The following is a 14,553-nucleotide window of genomic DNA, read 5'->3' on the forward strand; positions in this document are numbered from 1 at the left end:
TTATAGCAGGAAGCTTAAATATATTTATTCTTTTTTCCTGTTTTTAACCTCAGTTATAGATCTTCAGTTTTTGAATGTTTTTGACCTGACCTCTGATGTCTGACTTCCCTCATGTTTGATAGCTTTCAGCCGTGCCTCACGCCAGGACTACGGTGCAGTGGATCCTGGATTTACTATGAGGAGGAAAATGGAACATTTAAGGGAAGAAAGGGAACAAATCAGACAGCTTCGCAATGTAGGTACCTTTATTCACTGAATGGCTGCAGTGCATTTAGTTTGCTCTGTACCACAATTTAAACCTTTGTTTTAAAGGCCTCCAAATTGTTGCAGTTGTACAAGGGCATCTCTGTAGTGGTATTTCTTCTTAAGGAATTTCATATAACAGGCTACACTGGTACTAGTTTGGGTCCAACCAAAATACCAACTGAGAACTAGTTGAGGTTTTTTTCTTTCTAGAAAACAAAGTGAAATTAATTTTTTTTTTCTGAGGTGTTAAATTTTCTTAGGGAGACAGTGTCTGCTTGTGTTTGCTATTGTTTGACCTGAGATCTGAAGAAGAATGATTATTGTTTTATAAATAGCCAAATGCTTTTTGAGTGTAGAAAGTTGCTATAAATTACATAATCCTGAATGGGATCTACATTTCAGATTTTCAGTAAACTGGCTTTTGTGTAGCTGTGTTTTCAAGGCACTTAAGAGTTAGAGTTAATCGAATCATAGTTGCTCTGCTGTTCAGGGCAGTGCTAATTTGTGGTGTGACTTCTATGAAGAATGTTTGTTTTGTCTGGCTCACTTCCTGAGCAGTAAAGTCTTGTTGTTGGGGTGGGAAAAATCATTGTTTGCCTTCTCTGTAACAACACAAGTGTGGCCCTTGGCCACCTCAGCTTAATTGTCATCTGTACAAGTGAAATAGCCTTTCCCACAGTTGTGTTCCCTTCTTTTTCTTTTCCTCCTTCTCATTAAATCCTGTATGGTTTCAACTCACAGATTCTGCCCACTGAGCACGGATGACATATTCAGCACAACACTTCTGTCCTTAAATTCTGTGCTTTCCTGTTATGAGCAGTGTAGGGTCACTGCTCATAACAGGAGGGTCACCCTCATAGGGTCTTGAGAGCTGTGTATTGTGGTTGTTGTTGGCAGAATGTCTTTCTCAGTGTATGTTGTTGTGTCATTTAAAAAACTCCAAACAATAAAATAACACACCCCCCAAGAAAAACCTAACAATACAAACAAAGGGAACATGGGGCCAATAAGGAGAAAAGGATGTTTATACTGAGTAAAGTGTAAGTTTATTCCATATACTTCACTTTAGTATTAAAATGTTCCTTTTAAACTTCTGCGTGCTTTCAAATACCCTGGATTTAAAATGAAAAAATATCTGATGTTGAGAGTAACTTACTTGTGGCCCTTTTCCTAGAACCTTGAATCCAGGTTGAAGGTAATTTTGCCAGATGACATTGGAGCAGCATTGATGGATGGGGTGGTTCTTTGCCATTTAGCCAATCACATAAGGCCACGTTCTGTTGCCAGCATTCACGTCCCATCGCCAGCAGTGGTAAGGCATAAGTCATTTATCTCATTGTTGGTACATCTTGCATGAAAACAAGCTTTTGAATTTCAATACTAAAACATTGTGACTCAGGTTTACCATATTAATTTGCTACATTATTACTTCAGTTTTTCTGGAAGATGCATTATAAAAGGCTCCGAAGTTTAGTTTAAGAGCTGTTTTCCTCATACTGAGTCCTCATAGAACGTGTCTTGTGTTTTAGTAACTGTAAGTGAATTTACATCACAAATACACAGTCCTTCATGAATGTCTGATGAAGATCTGATATCCTGTCTTCACAGCCTAAACTCAGCATGGCAAAGTGCCGAAGAAATGTTGAAAACTTCCTTGATGCTTGTAAAAAATTGGGCGTTCCACAGGTACACTAATTGCTTTATTGATTTATTAATAACCACTGAAAACGTCAGCAAATACTGATGTTGGGGGGTTAGAGGAGCTTTATTCAGGGAGCAGTAGTGATTATGACACTGACCAGAGATCTTGAAGGTATGAAGAGAAATTCCATTTCAGGCTTATAGGGGGAATTTGAGGAAGCTACTTTATGGGTTTCTAGTCAGTTCTTTACAGTAAAAATAACTCTGACCTCCTTGTAAAATAAATTGTCATCTAAACAAAAAAAACGGACTTGAGAGGGTGATGTTCTATTATTTGAAAGTCTTGAGTTTAGGAACTTGCTTTGGCATGAATTCAGTCTGTCTAGGAAATATCCTGCAATTACAGAAGTCTGTAGCCTGAATGATTTGCTATCTTTTTTAGCATGGCTGTAGTTGTAGTTCATTACTTACGCTTCTGTTGCTCCAGTTTATCCTCTTACCTTCTTTTATGAGGGGAAAAAACCTGAAAATTCAATAATTTCCTGCATATTATGAGGCACAAAATTCTCTTGATCTATTTTAGTACAAGAAGAAAATTAGTTCATAGATTTAGAACCTGGTTTACTGCTCTGCCATAGTTTCTGTCTAGTGTGGAGCCACAGGCCATTCAGAAGCTAGAGATGCTGAGATTTACCTCGTGAATTACTTGTAACACCAGCTGGAAGTTGGGAAAATTGTCCAGCTTGTGCTCAATTTTGAGACTGAATGATTACTTTCTTGGAGAATGGCTCATTATTGAGTCTATCAGCACTTCTAAATTATCCCAAGGGAAAAATTGCTACTAAGTCTACAAAATAGAGGAGGGGGGAAGAAGGCCACTGAGCCAACAGCACCCATCAGCTTGTTTTTCTTATCTGCTTATGAAAAGAAAGTCTTTTACTTTATGAATTTAGCAGTCTTTTCTGTATCTTCTGATGTTGTCATAGTTTAACACTTTAAACAGATAGTTACTATAACAGGTTTCTGCCCATTCTGTTACTGTAGAGAACCACCTGTGACATTTAAGGCCAAAGGTGTTTTCTCTGCAAGTGTGTTCATGACACGTGTGTGGCTTCAGAGAATGTGTTTGTTACCCACCCTGGGGACAAAGGCATGGAACTGGTTAAATGTCCTATGGTTTTTTTTTGCAGGAGAGACTTTGCTTGCCCCATCACATTCTGGAGGAAAGGGGTCTGGTGAAGGTTGGCCTCACAGTTCAAGCTCTGCTTGAGTTGCCTGCATTGAAAGTATCTCAGCTTTCTTCCATGTGATGTGACTTCTTGGCAGCTAGACAACTTCCCATTTGTTCTGTTGATATGGATTGCTCTGAGGCAGTTCAGCCTCCCACATGGGAACACCCAAGCCATCAAAAACTGAAATCTGTCCAGATGCTGTAGAGAGCCTTACTTTGGAGCTGTGTGTGAAAACCTTGGAGTCAGTTCACAGTTAAAAGAACATAACTATTCTTTTTTTTTTCTCTTGTAATTGGATGTACAAAGAGAATGTGGTAGCATCAGGTTCTCTTTCTAGTTAAGTTAAAAGCTGCCATTTAACATCTCAGTGTTAGAGTTAAATGCTGGATTTCTTTTTTTACATTGAAAATGTTGTTTGAATTACTTTGGAAAGTACAAAGCACACCCCTCCCCACCCCCCATCACTTTAATTTTTTGAGTCAATCATTTGATTTAAAGATAATACAAAAATGTAGCGATGGTATGATGATAAAAACATGAGCAACTGATCACTTGTAATCCCTTTTCACTCTCTGAAAGCTTAATATTTGCATTCTTTGTTTTTTGCACTCCTGATTGTAACTTACGCACTTCTAACATTGCCAGTATTGAGTCTGAGTGTATGGTGATTACACAGAACAGGACACAATAGGAAAAGGACACAGTTTATTGAGTTTTTCCAGTCTTCTAGGTTGGTGCCAAATATTTTTTTTTCAGTTGTACTGTAGATTGTTTACATGTGAAGTGCCTGTGTAATTGATAACTCTTAATAGTCTTAAACATTTTTGAAATTTCTTTGTTTAAAATAGATAAAATGGAAATTTTTTAATATTTTAATAGTTTTTTTGTAAAATCAGTATGTGAAGATTTAAGTAATACTTCACATTTTTGACGTTGGGTGTTTTAAGTTTGTTGCACAATTTAATTGGTTATTTGTTGTCTAATAATTAGAAAATACTGTAAATACTTTTTATTTATGATATTTAATTTGATAATACCTAATTACTTTTGGTTTAATGTATTGTTGGACAAAAAAAAAGTTGTCTACTTTTCTTTGTTTGGGACAAACAAATACACATGATGAATAAGACATGAGGACTAGTGATTCATACAGAGTAATTTAGGACATTTTGATAAAACTGCCAAAATCTCAGGTTTACGCTGTGATGTTCAGGATTTTGTGTAATATTGCTCCTGATCTCACGTTACATTTTTACAACAGGTATATCCATAATTTAGTTGGGAAGTATCAATGTTTTATCTTTTTAGTGTTTGCAGGATTTGTTGTGTAATTTACTTGAGTGTGGCATTAGCACACAGGTCAGTTTGTACAAATGTCACTGTGCTGAGGCATTAGATTGATTGATAAATGTGAAGAAAAGAAATTTCCACTGTGGTGGTTTTTTGAAACTTCTGAGTTTATGTATTTGTTTCTGCACAAAATCTTGGTGTTTTGAGAACATTTTGAAACCATACACAGTTGAGTTCTCTAAACAAATTGCAAATAATTTCATAATTTTGGTAGTAGATCTGTTTGTATTAATTTGTTTTTCATGACTAGGTAGCTCCATTAAAAAAAACATTTTGACTGCCACAGATTTTCTATTTCAGGCTAAGTTATTTTCAGTTGAGGGATGTGTTTGCCAAGCATGTGACAAAATTTGGTTCTGCTCTTTCCAATTGATCAAGACCCCATGTAATATAATTCATAAAACAATGAGGGGAGGAGTATTGTGTATTCCTTCTACTGTAGTACTTATAGGCAATAGTTGACAGGAAAAATAGCTTTTTTCTGATGATAAGTTTTAAAAACTTATTTTTAAATCCATTGAAGCAAGTTGGTGTACATGTAATAGTTAAAATCCTCTATTGTTCATATAGTGTTGTCTTAAAATACAGCTTATGGAGAGGCTAGTGTATAAATTAATTTGCAAAGTCCTAGATATAAATCTTAGGTTAGGTAAATATGTGTTTAAGGAAACTGGATTGCTTTGACATTTGAAATACTGTATTTCAAATCTATCTCTAATTGGTTTTTATATCTCTTCTTAATGGTTATTTTAACAACTTCAGTCTCTGTTTTCATTAAAGGCATTATCTGAAAAGTCACGCAAAAACTAATGAAAAAGTTATAATTCACTAAGCAAAATGCTTGCCTGCTGTATTTGAAGAACCCAGCCATTCAAAAAGAATAAATCCTTGTCTTTCATGTCACTGTTGTTGCTACTACCAGAGCAAAGTTTTAGTTCAGTGTTAGCCATGGAAGTGCTAACTATAAATTGTCAGTTATCTGAAAACTGGTCTCCACTGCTATTCCATTGTCATATTTAAATACGTTTTCTGATCTTAAAATAACTTCTTTCCTTCTTGAACTACTTTTATTGAGTTATATCACAGTGTAAACATTAAGAATTCCCTTAATGTAGCATGGCAGCTGCTTACCAGTTAGGGATTTTTAAGGTCTTCTTAGTAAGTTGAAAACTGGGTATGAAACTTATGTACTCATTTTAAACTGAAAACTACTAAAATATTGGTTGGTTGGTTGGTTTTAGTACTCTGAAGTTCTTCCCCACAGACATGCTAGCAACAGTCCTGCTTTGACATTCCTTGGAAATTATTGTGGCTACCTTCTTGCTTATGGGGATGGATAATCATGATTCTTCCAAGGCTTCCCTTTTAGTATGGCAAAGATTAAAGCCTTCAGGTACTCTTAGGAGCAGTCTGAGAAATGATCCACAGTGCTTGGATGAATCTCTCTCACATCTCTAACTGCTTTTACAAATAATAATAATCATCATCTAAAGCCTTGCTAACATTGGCTTGTACATTGTGATTTCTTTAAGAGCAATTTCAAATATGATGCTAAAAAGACTTGAATTTTAAGTGTTCATATCCAAGCAGCCTGTGGAAATATTGTGTCTCCTCTGTACAAGAATTTGCATACTCTACTGCCTTTTCCCGTTCCTTTTGATTCCCAACATCTTACTTTTTGTTTATTCTCAGATCTATTGCATTTTTATTGTTGGTAAGTCTGGGCCACTTTCCTCCTTCTTCTTTAATTTTTTAAGAAATTGTTCCAGTGGCATTGGTGAACTATTGTGATTCCAGAATCCCTGCTTCAAACATTTGCAATGTTTGAGATATCCTTTTCTCATTTTGTTTAGGATGTGATGCCATTACTTAGTACTGGTATAGCTGATAGGATTCTTAAAAACAGAGTCCTGCTCAGTTCTTGTTGCACTTGGTCAGTTTTCATTACAACATGAAGAAAAGTTAACATTAAAAGCTTTAGGAAGCTGCATTAAGTTTTCCTAATGAACTGAAGAGTTAACTGCAATAATGTGGCATGAACTGTAAATTACAGAGTGAATCAGCATAGTGGCTGAGCTTCTGTCCTCGTGTATTTTTTTCTGTTTTATGGCACTGGATGCAGTATGTCACACATGACTGATCTTTCACTTGAGCAATAATTTCCCAGATATGGTGAGGTCTTAAAGCAGTGACAGTAAAATAATTGTTGTGAAGTGTGGTGCCTTCCCACAGAGTACCTCAGAAATGCTTCACATCTGTTCTCCAACACTCCTAATCCAGTGTGCCCACTGGGGCAGTGCTGGGGATGCAGAAACCATCTAGACCCCTGTATCTGGAGGCCTTCCAAAATCTAACCAAGAACTATGAGCATAGAATAGGGAGCAATTGATTTGAAACAATAAATAACTGACATGAATCATAAGAATTTCTTTTTTAAAAAATCCTGGCCTTACTGAAGTCAAGGCAAGTTTTAGCCACGACTTCAGTAAGTTCTCACCTTTTTGATTTGTGGAATACCTGAGCTGGAGACCATAGCAAACATGGCTTAAACTTGTTTGACACTAGCAAACTTTAGTGTCAGATTCTTGACTAAAACAGTGATCTCTGGTAAGTCAAATGAAGTTGCAAAATGTTACATGGATTAATTTAATAAAAATTTTCTGATAAGCCAAATACAGTATTTAGATGGTAGGAAAAATTACGTTGTCATGAGGTGGGAAGTTGTATGACCTCAGTAAAATTGTAGGTGAGGACAACCATTAGTTTTTTACTGCACTAAAAACTTTATATCAAATATCAGATCATTTAATGACAGTTTCCTCAGATTTTGACATAAATCTGTAGCCAAATCCAAACAAAAATTAAGACGTGTTTTCACTAAAACGGAATTTCCATGTGTTATGTTGGTACTGAAGAGAAGGACGAAGGTCTGGCAGTTCTTCCTTCTGCTGGTTCCTTAAATGTTTGTTTGAAAGGCTGATTCCACTGATTTCAACTGACAGCAACCTGTGGGAGTTTTTAGCACTTCTGCAGATAGGAGATGTGATTTGGTATTGGTAAATCAAATGTCACTTTTTCCTCACCAAGTCAGGCTAATGTCTGTGTTTCTTTTGGAGGATCTCTACTTGAAAAGCAAAATCAAATAAACACACCCCAACATAAACAAATTTGGAATTAAAAAAATGTCATTAAGACCAGGAATGGGAAAGGCAAAGTACAGTTGTCCAAGCAGAGAGTGCTCTGAGTTGATTCCATGTTGAATCACTTCACCAGGAAAAGCCTTTAGTCTGAGCAGAGAAAGAGGGACGTGGATCCTTGAGTGCGTGGACCTTTCAGTAGAGCTTAGAACAACAAGGAATTTGTCATCTTTGGTTTGGGTAGCTGTGTTCCAGTGCTGCAGGAGGAGTGGCTGGTGGTGCAGAGAGCACTGCCCGTGCCCAGCCCTGGGCAGGGAACCTGGCACGTGGCACTTGTGATCCCCTGGTTTTGTGCCATTGTCTGTGCGTGACAACTACTGACAGAAACACCTCCTTGCTCTTAAACAGATGCTGCAACCTGAACAAAAACACTGAGTGATAACTTTGAGAGTAATCAATAATAGATGTTTACCAATATTTAACTTTCACCAGCAGTGGATGATGTAGTAAAGCAGAGGAAGCTTTTGCTCTGGGAACTACAGACCTTTCCTGATTGAAAATTGCACCATGGCTCTGAACAGGTTAATGTGACCCTCGTGCACTTCCGTGAGGGAATGAAAACAGCATTACTGGGTTTGTTCCATGTGCAGCACACTGGGTTGTGTGTAATTAATTCATTTACAGAGAGAGGGAAAGGTGAACTGTATTCTTAATGAGGAATGTTATGGTACAGGTTTGTTTTGTAAAATACGAAGATAAATTTTTCTTCCTGTGAAGAAAAATCCTGCTGATCTTCACTGGTTAAATAGAGAATATATGTGATTAATTGAATTTTAGTTTAAACTTGCCACTGCACAGGAGCAGTTCTGGCTCCTGTGTTTGTTACATAATAAAAAGCCCTTTGCTTTATTAGTCTTTAAGTATTTCACATTGTACAATTTTGGCAAGGTATTATCATAAAATTGTGGTTATATGAAGTGTTTGTTCCCTCATTGGGCTTGACCATTTTTTTTTCAGCATGAGAGGCAATGGGCAGTGGAATTGCTGCAAGCTACCTGATCAGTTTCTAGGGAAGGAACACGAGTTATCATAAAATGACATGTAATCAATCATTTTTAGTTCAAATTATATAGCGCCAGTTACATTTTCAAAAAGCTATTTTCAGAGTGTTTTTTACATTTTAGAATCCTAATCTTAAAACAAGCAAAAACCAAAACTTTTTTCCATGATTACTCTAGTATCTCAGCAAAATCTAAAGGAGAAGAATATCTCAGACTGACAGCAAATTTAATTGTTGTGGAAAAATTTTGATTTTGGCAGTGTTAAATTTGTGGTTGAACTTGATCAGTCTTTTCCAACCTAAATGAGTCTATCATTGTAAGACTTCACTGAGACCAGAATTTCCCTCCAGAGTTTTGTAACTCAGTTAAAACATAAAGTCAGCCATTTAAAGTAAATTCTTGGCACTAAGGAGAGTTTCCTCACTTCATTCAAAGTTGTGTGAAGTAAGGCAAACATAACTTTTTCCATCATAGTTTTATGAAGGCAGATTGTAAAATAGAGAATATTTGGAAATTCCACAAGGATACTTTTTTACTTTGTTTCATTTTAAAATGAGTGAACCAGTGAACTATTTCCAAAATTACTGTATCTGTGTAGGGTTTGGTTGTGCCATAGCTGGCACAGGAACTTGCAGTAACTGTTCAGTATTAATATGTATTCTGAAGCTGTGCAAGACTGTGCTCTTCACAAGCAGATGTTGATGCAGTTGTGTTTGCTGAAGGGATGTGTCCCATGGAGCATTCCTGCAGCCATGGGAGTTCCTGGCTGCAGCTGTTCTTGGCTGTTGGCACCAGCAGCAAAGCAAGGCTGAGATTCCCAGGAGGAGCACACACAGGTGTAGTGAAAAAGGGTGCATTGGTGGAATAAATTGGGAATAATGTGAATACTTTTTACTATGATGTAATGTCTAGAACAATGAAAATGTGATTGCTTTACAATTATCATTCAGTTGGTATTCAGTTACTTTATTTTGTAACTTGTTGTTATAAAACTCAGAAGATGCAGTGTAACCAAATGGTCAATATGTAAATGTGTGCAGAGTGGCAGAAGTAGTTCTGAGGGCACAGATGGAGAGTGATCATTAAAAATAGATGCTCAAATTGTGTATATACTTGCAAAATTTTTTGATAGTGCATTTCAATTGATTTCGCATTTCATGTTCTTGTAAAGTGCATCTTTCACACTTTTGAAGATTGTCTACTTGTACTATACTGTATTAAGCCTTTTTTTAGGATTTCCATTATTGCTGGAGCTTCCAACATACATGTTTCTTTCAAAAAATGCTCTTACTGTTATTTCTTTTTGTAAATAGTGTTTTGTATTAAATTTGCATGGATAAAACCCACATTTCCAAAACCAGTGTACATACGCTGTGTATAAAATACAAACTGTTTCATAATTTTCATGTAGTCAAGTTTTTCAATTTGCTTTCATTTCAGTTTATATATTTGTAGTAAATAATGAGAATTTGTTGTATGTTCTCTCTAATGTCTGTGTTGTCATTTTGATAAGTGGCCTGCCTCATTATGTCAGGAAATACATCCTCTGATAAACAAAAGAAAAGCTAACTCCTGGTTCAGGGAAGTAGGACACATTATGAAGTATGTTGGGATTTTGGTTTTGACCAACAGTGGTGGGAATATGTGAGGATTGAGATGCCTTCACTTGTAGCAATCTTTATACATGTACACACTTTCCTGTGAAAACCACCCAACTCTTCTAGCATATATATTTGGAACAACATAGATTTTTGAATCTTGTTAATGATAAGCTTAAACCAGTACAGAAATTCCTCCCAACAGAGGTGATCTGCTTCCCTTCTGTTCCCTGGGCTGGGTCTGGCAATAGCACAGATCATCAATTGCTTGATCCAGCATTAAGGAAACAGAGCTGCTGGGTTTGGAGCTGTAGTTAAGTTGGGTTATTCAAATGTAGGTTAACAGAGAATTTTATATGACCAAATTTACTTTATCTTAATTTCTTTTGGATTATTCAAAGATGTAGACAATTTTATTTTTAGACCTGAATATTGAAAGTAAATACTCTCTTTTGAGAGATGTTTTTCCCTCTGAGACCTTGTTCTGCACCTGCACACATCCAGCTGCTCTTTGTCTTCTGATGAGGCACATTTGGGGACTGTAAAGCAGAAATTGAGGAACAGCATTACAAAGAAAGTGAACACCATTCCTTGACAAAAGCATCTCAACAGTTGGAACTTTTTTTTTTTTGCAGTTACCAGTGAGGGGTTTGTGGTTGAAATTCTCTGAGAGTCTCTTGTTCAGTTTCCAGCTCTGAAGAAAACTTTCCTCTTATGAAAGGCTTTTTGGATTTTCAAGGGCAATGATACCCTGTTCAGAAGCCTCTGTTCCAAGCTGAGCTCCATGAAGTTCAAGTCTGAGGAGCAGCTGAGGGAGCTGGGGGTGTTTAGCTTGGAGAAAAAGAGGCTCAGGGGCGTCCTTATCACTCTACAGCTCCCAGAAGTGAGGTTGTAGCCAGGTGAGGGTTGTTCTCCCAGGTAACAAGTGACAGGACGAGAGGACACAGCCTTAAGTTGTGCAGGGGGGGGTTGATTGAATATTAGGAAAAATTTCTTTTCTGGAAGGGTGGTCAAGCATTGGAACAGGCTGCCCAGGGCAGTGGTGGAATCACCATGCCTGGAAGTGGTCAAAAGCTGTGTGGTTGTGGGAAAAGGGTTTGGTGGTGAACTCAGTGGTCTCAAGATTCTTTTCCAACCTTAATGATTATATGATTCTGAGACGAAAGTTAACTCTCTCCCTGTTGAAACCAAGACAATGACATTACCATTTTTATCCTCCACGAAACTGTTAGAGGTACATTTCCTACTGTTCAGCAGTGCAAATATGTTTGTTGCTTTTTCTCTTAATGCATTTCCAGATATTTTTCTTCTCCACAGTTAGTGGAAGCTGAAATCCTTTTGCATCTTGAGTGAGAAATCCTGATATCTTCAGTGTAAATATTAATTTGTGTTAATAAGAATATGGCATTCCAGATAGACAGGTATAAATTCATTAGCTGATGCCATGTTGTTCGTTTCATCCACTCCCTTTTGATCTCCAAAATCTCCAGCTCTCCAAAAGAGAAGAAAAAGGCAAAGCCACAGCCAACACTATTTCCTAGCAGAAGATTCCAAGTGCATGAACTTCTGAAGAATATTTAATAAGACAAACCCTCCCACGTTCCATGTATTCTTCAGCCCCTAAGAAAAGGAAGCAAAAGAAAGCAGGATTAGCTTGGAAAACTTTCAGGGGTATAATTTAGAAACAGATAAGTAGTACTGAATTCGGTTCCAAATAATGTTTATGTGAAAGCTACTCTTCTAACTCCACTAACCCCTGGGTGATGCATCGAGCTTGCACTTTTCACAGTGTACTGAAATAGCGCATTCTGTTCTTTCTCCAGTAAGGACATTTGTACAGTGATGAAATTGAGATGCTCCTGCCAACAGTGATCATTTTGTAATTTTTGGCTCAAGCAAAGTAAACTTCTGTTTCCCAGGAATATCAGTTTAAATGATGGTTCTATTTTTTTTTCTGGTGAAATGAAAGGGGAGTTCCCAAAGTTTTCTTCCTCCTGTATATGCAAACAGGATTACAAAAGTGAGGTAGCAGATAGACCACTCCAGTGAGTGAACCATAATTTATTACTTGGTGTTAACTGCCCTTCTGTGAGCAGTGCCATGCTAGCTTATCTGTTTTTGTAGCATTGCCTGTATATGGCATTATTGAGCCTTATTTGAGTATTTGGGAACTTTGAAACTCTTATTCCCAGTTTTTACTTTTGCTACTGGCTTAGAAACAGCCTTATCACACAGACTGCTTCTGATGTGTGCTCTTTTTGATAACTTGAATTAACATTTTATTCAAAGTACTTTCATTGCAAATTGAGGAGTTGTGTTTGATGCATAAATTGAAATGACAAACATTTTATTTAGGAAAAATACTTGATTCTTTCAGGATTTATGTGCCGCCATACTGGGGTACATTCCTTTGTTTTGTTTTGGTTTTCTTTTTTTTTGTTACATTGTCTGGCCTTTCAGACATTAACAAATTACTGTTTTGACTAAAAGCAAACTCAGAATTGCTATAATGTGCTTAGAAGACATCTATAAAACAGCAGATCTCACCACTTCTGTTCCCACAGGTACAGATGGGAAAGAAACCTCGCCACCATCTGGCTTTTCTCACTTGGACTTTCACATAAACCAAAAAAGCCTTATGCACAAAAGGGTAAATTTAGTTTCTCTAAAATACAATTTTTGTAAAACGAGACTTATTATTGTCTTTTTAAAAGCCACAACAAATTCATGTCTAAATTGACAGTTTACTCAACAATGGTAAAAACATGAGGTATTTTTCACTTTCTGATGGACTGATCTGCTTGACAATATTGCAACTTGAATTAATCCTGTGTTCACTTCTGAGTGCAGGTTGTGCTCTGCCTGCAGACAGTGAAGCCCCTTCATTTTGGCCAGAGAACTGCTCCTGCACTCTGGTTTCCAGAACCACAGAGCATTCTGCTGTTTGCCACTTTTGCAGCCTGTTTATACAAATAAACACTCAATGATGCCACTGAAGCTGTTACCCTTCCATGCTCGTAAACGTGAAAAAGCCAAGCAAAGGATGTGGGAGTCAGGATCTGGGCAGTGCTCAGGGCTGCCTGAAGGAGGTTCAGCTCTCCACCAGCTTCCAGCAGTGTCCCTCAGTGTGGCTACATCCCTTCAACCCCTCACCACACTAGGTGAGCTCCACACCTGCCTCCCCTACAGGGCTAAAACACATTCTGCTTAGATTTTAAACCAGGTGCCCAACTGTTGGTGTGTTTGACCCATCCCTGCCAGGGGGGTGGAATAGACAATCTCCTGCAGTCCCTTCCAGCCTCAGCACTGATCTGCAGTGTCCTGCCCTGCTTGCTGGCTCTGGGTTCCCCAGGATGGTGCCTCAGGAAGTCCATGTTGGCCAGCAGGCTTTAGACAGCTGTGGATGCTGGTTTGTGCCAAATCCCATGATTTTTTTAGGAAAATGTCTGGGGAGCACACAGGTACTCCTGTCAGCTGGCAGAACAGAGGGTGGGATGTTTCCTCACAAGCAAGAGCATCATATGCTCTGATATTTTCAAAATGAACAGCTGGATTTAAATGAAATATATCTCAACTGCTGGTTAATTTGTCAGGCATGCTGTGATTTTGATGGACCGAAGGAGGATTACAATGGCATTTTTACCCTGCCCCACACCACACTCTTTAGTTGGGCTCACAGTTTTGAGTGGACAGTTCATGCACTGTGGTGCTATGAAAAGCACCCACAAGAAGTGCTTGTGTGGGCCACAATTTTTTCAGACAGTGTAGGAGACAAATTGCAAGTCACAATAAGGCATTTGAAACAGAGCTCTCAAAAGTGGTTAAGGCTGGGGAGTTTATTCACTTGCCTCCCACTCAGCAGGAAGACTACAGTGGTTAACTTGTGTTCTGTTGAGCAGTCCTTCTCACAGGGATGAATTTCTGACCTCTGATGGATGTTTCTGTGCCAGACATTCACAGAAACAAAACCTAAAAGTATAGGGAAATTTGCTTTATGGTTGATGCTCCCAGACTGTGAAATAGGAAACCAATGAGGGACAGATGCTGTGGACTGAAGATGAGCCAAGGCTGTGGCTCATTAGCTTCAACTGGAGCAATGTCCCTTTTGTTCTGGGCAGTGTCCTCTCTTATCCTTTTTCCTCTCCTCTCCTCAGCACACCCACAGCCAGCACAGTATCCCCAGTGCTCACCCCCTTGCCCAAGGCAGGGCAGGCTGGGCACCAGGCTGGACTGGCAGCTCTTGCCCGAGCAGAGACAGCAGGACCAGCTCTCCTTTGCTACCTGCAAT

At 38.1% G+C, this 14,553-nt stretch overlaps 1 protein-coding gene across 2 annotated transcripts in view; it reads left to right on the forward strand.

Annotated features, from left to right (window-relative positions):
• Positions 1–10,077, forward strand: part of LOC138110505 (leucine-rich repeat and calponin homology domain-containing protein 2-like) — a 41,167-nt gene extending 31,090 nt beyond the window's left edge. For both annotated transcript variants that reach the window (XM_069015483.1, XM_069015484.1), the window contains 4 exons: positions 123–235; positions 1,421–1,558; positions 1,855–1,932; positions 3,078–10,077. In XM_069015483.1, coding sequence (XP_068871584.1) covers positions 123–235; positions 1,421–1,558; positions 1,855–1,932; positions 3,078–3,197 — 449 coding nt within the window. In that variant the 3' untranslated portion in view covers positions 3,198–10,077. The remainder of the gene's footprint in view (positions 1–122; positions 236–1,420; positions 1,559–1,854; positions 1,933–3,077) is intronic.
• Positions 10,078–14,553: the final 4,476 nt, after the last annotated feature.

The sequence above is a fragment of the Aphelocoma coerulescens genome, chromosome 4A, assembly GCF_041296385.1.
Source record: "Aphelocoma coerulescens isolate FSJ_1873_10779 chromosome 4A, UR_Acoe_1.0, whole genome shotgun sequence".
NCBI classification, from domain to species: domain Eukaryota; kingdom Metazoa; phylum Chordata; class Aves; order Passeriformes; family Corvidae; genus Aphelocoma; species Aphelocoma coerulescens.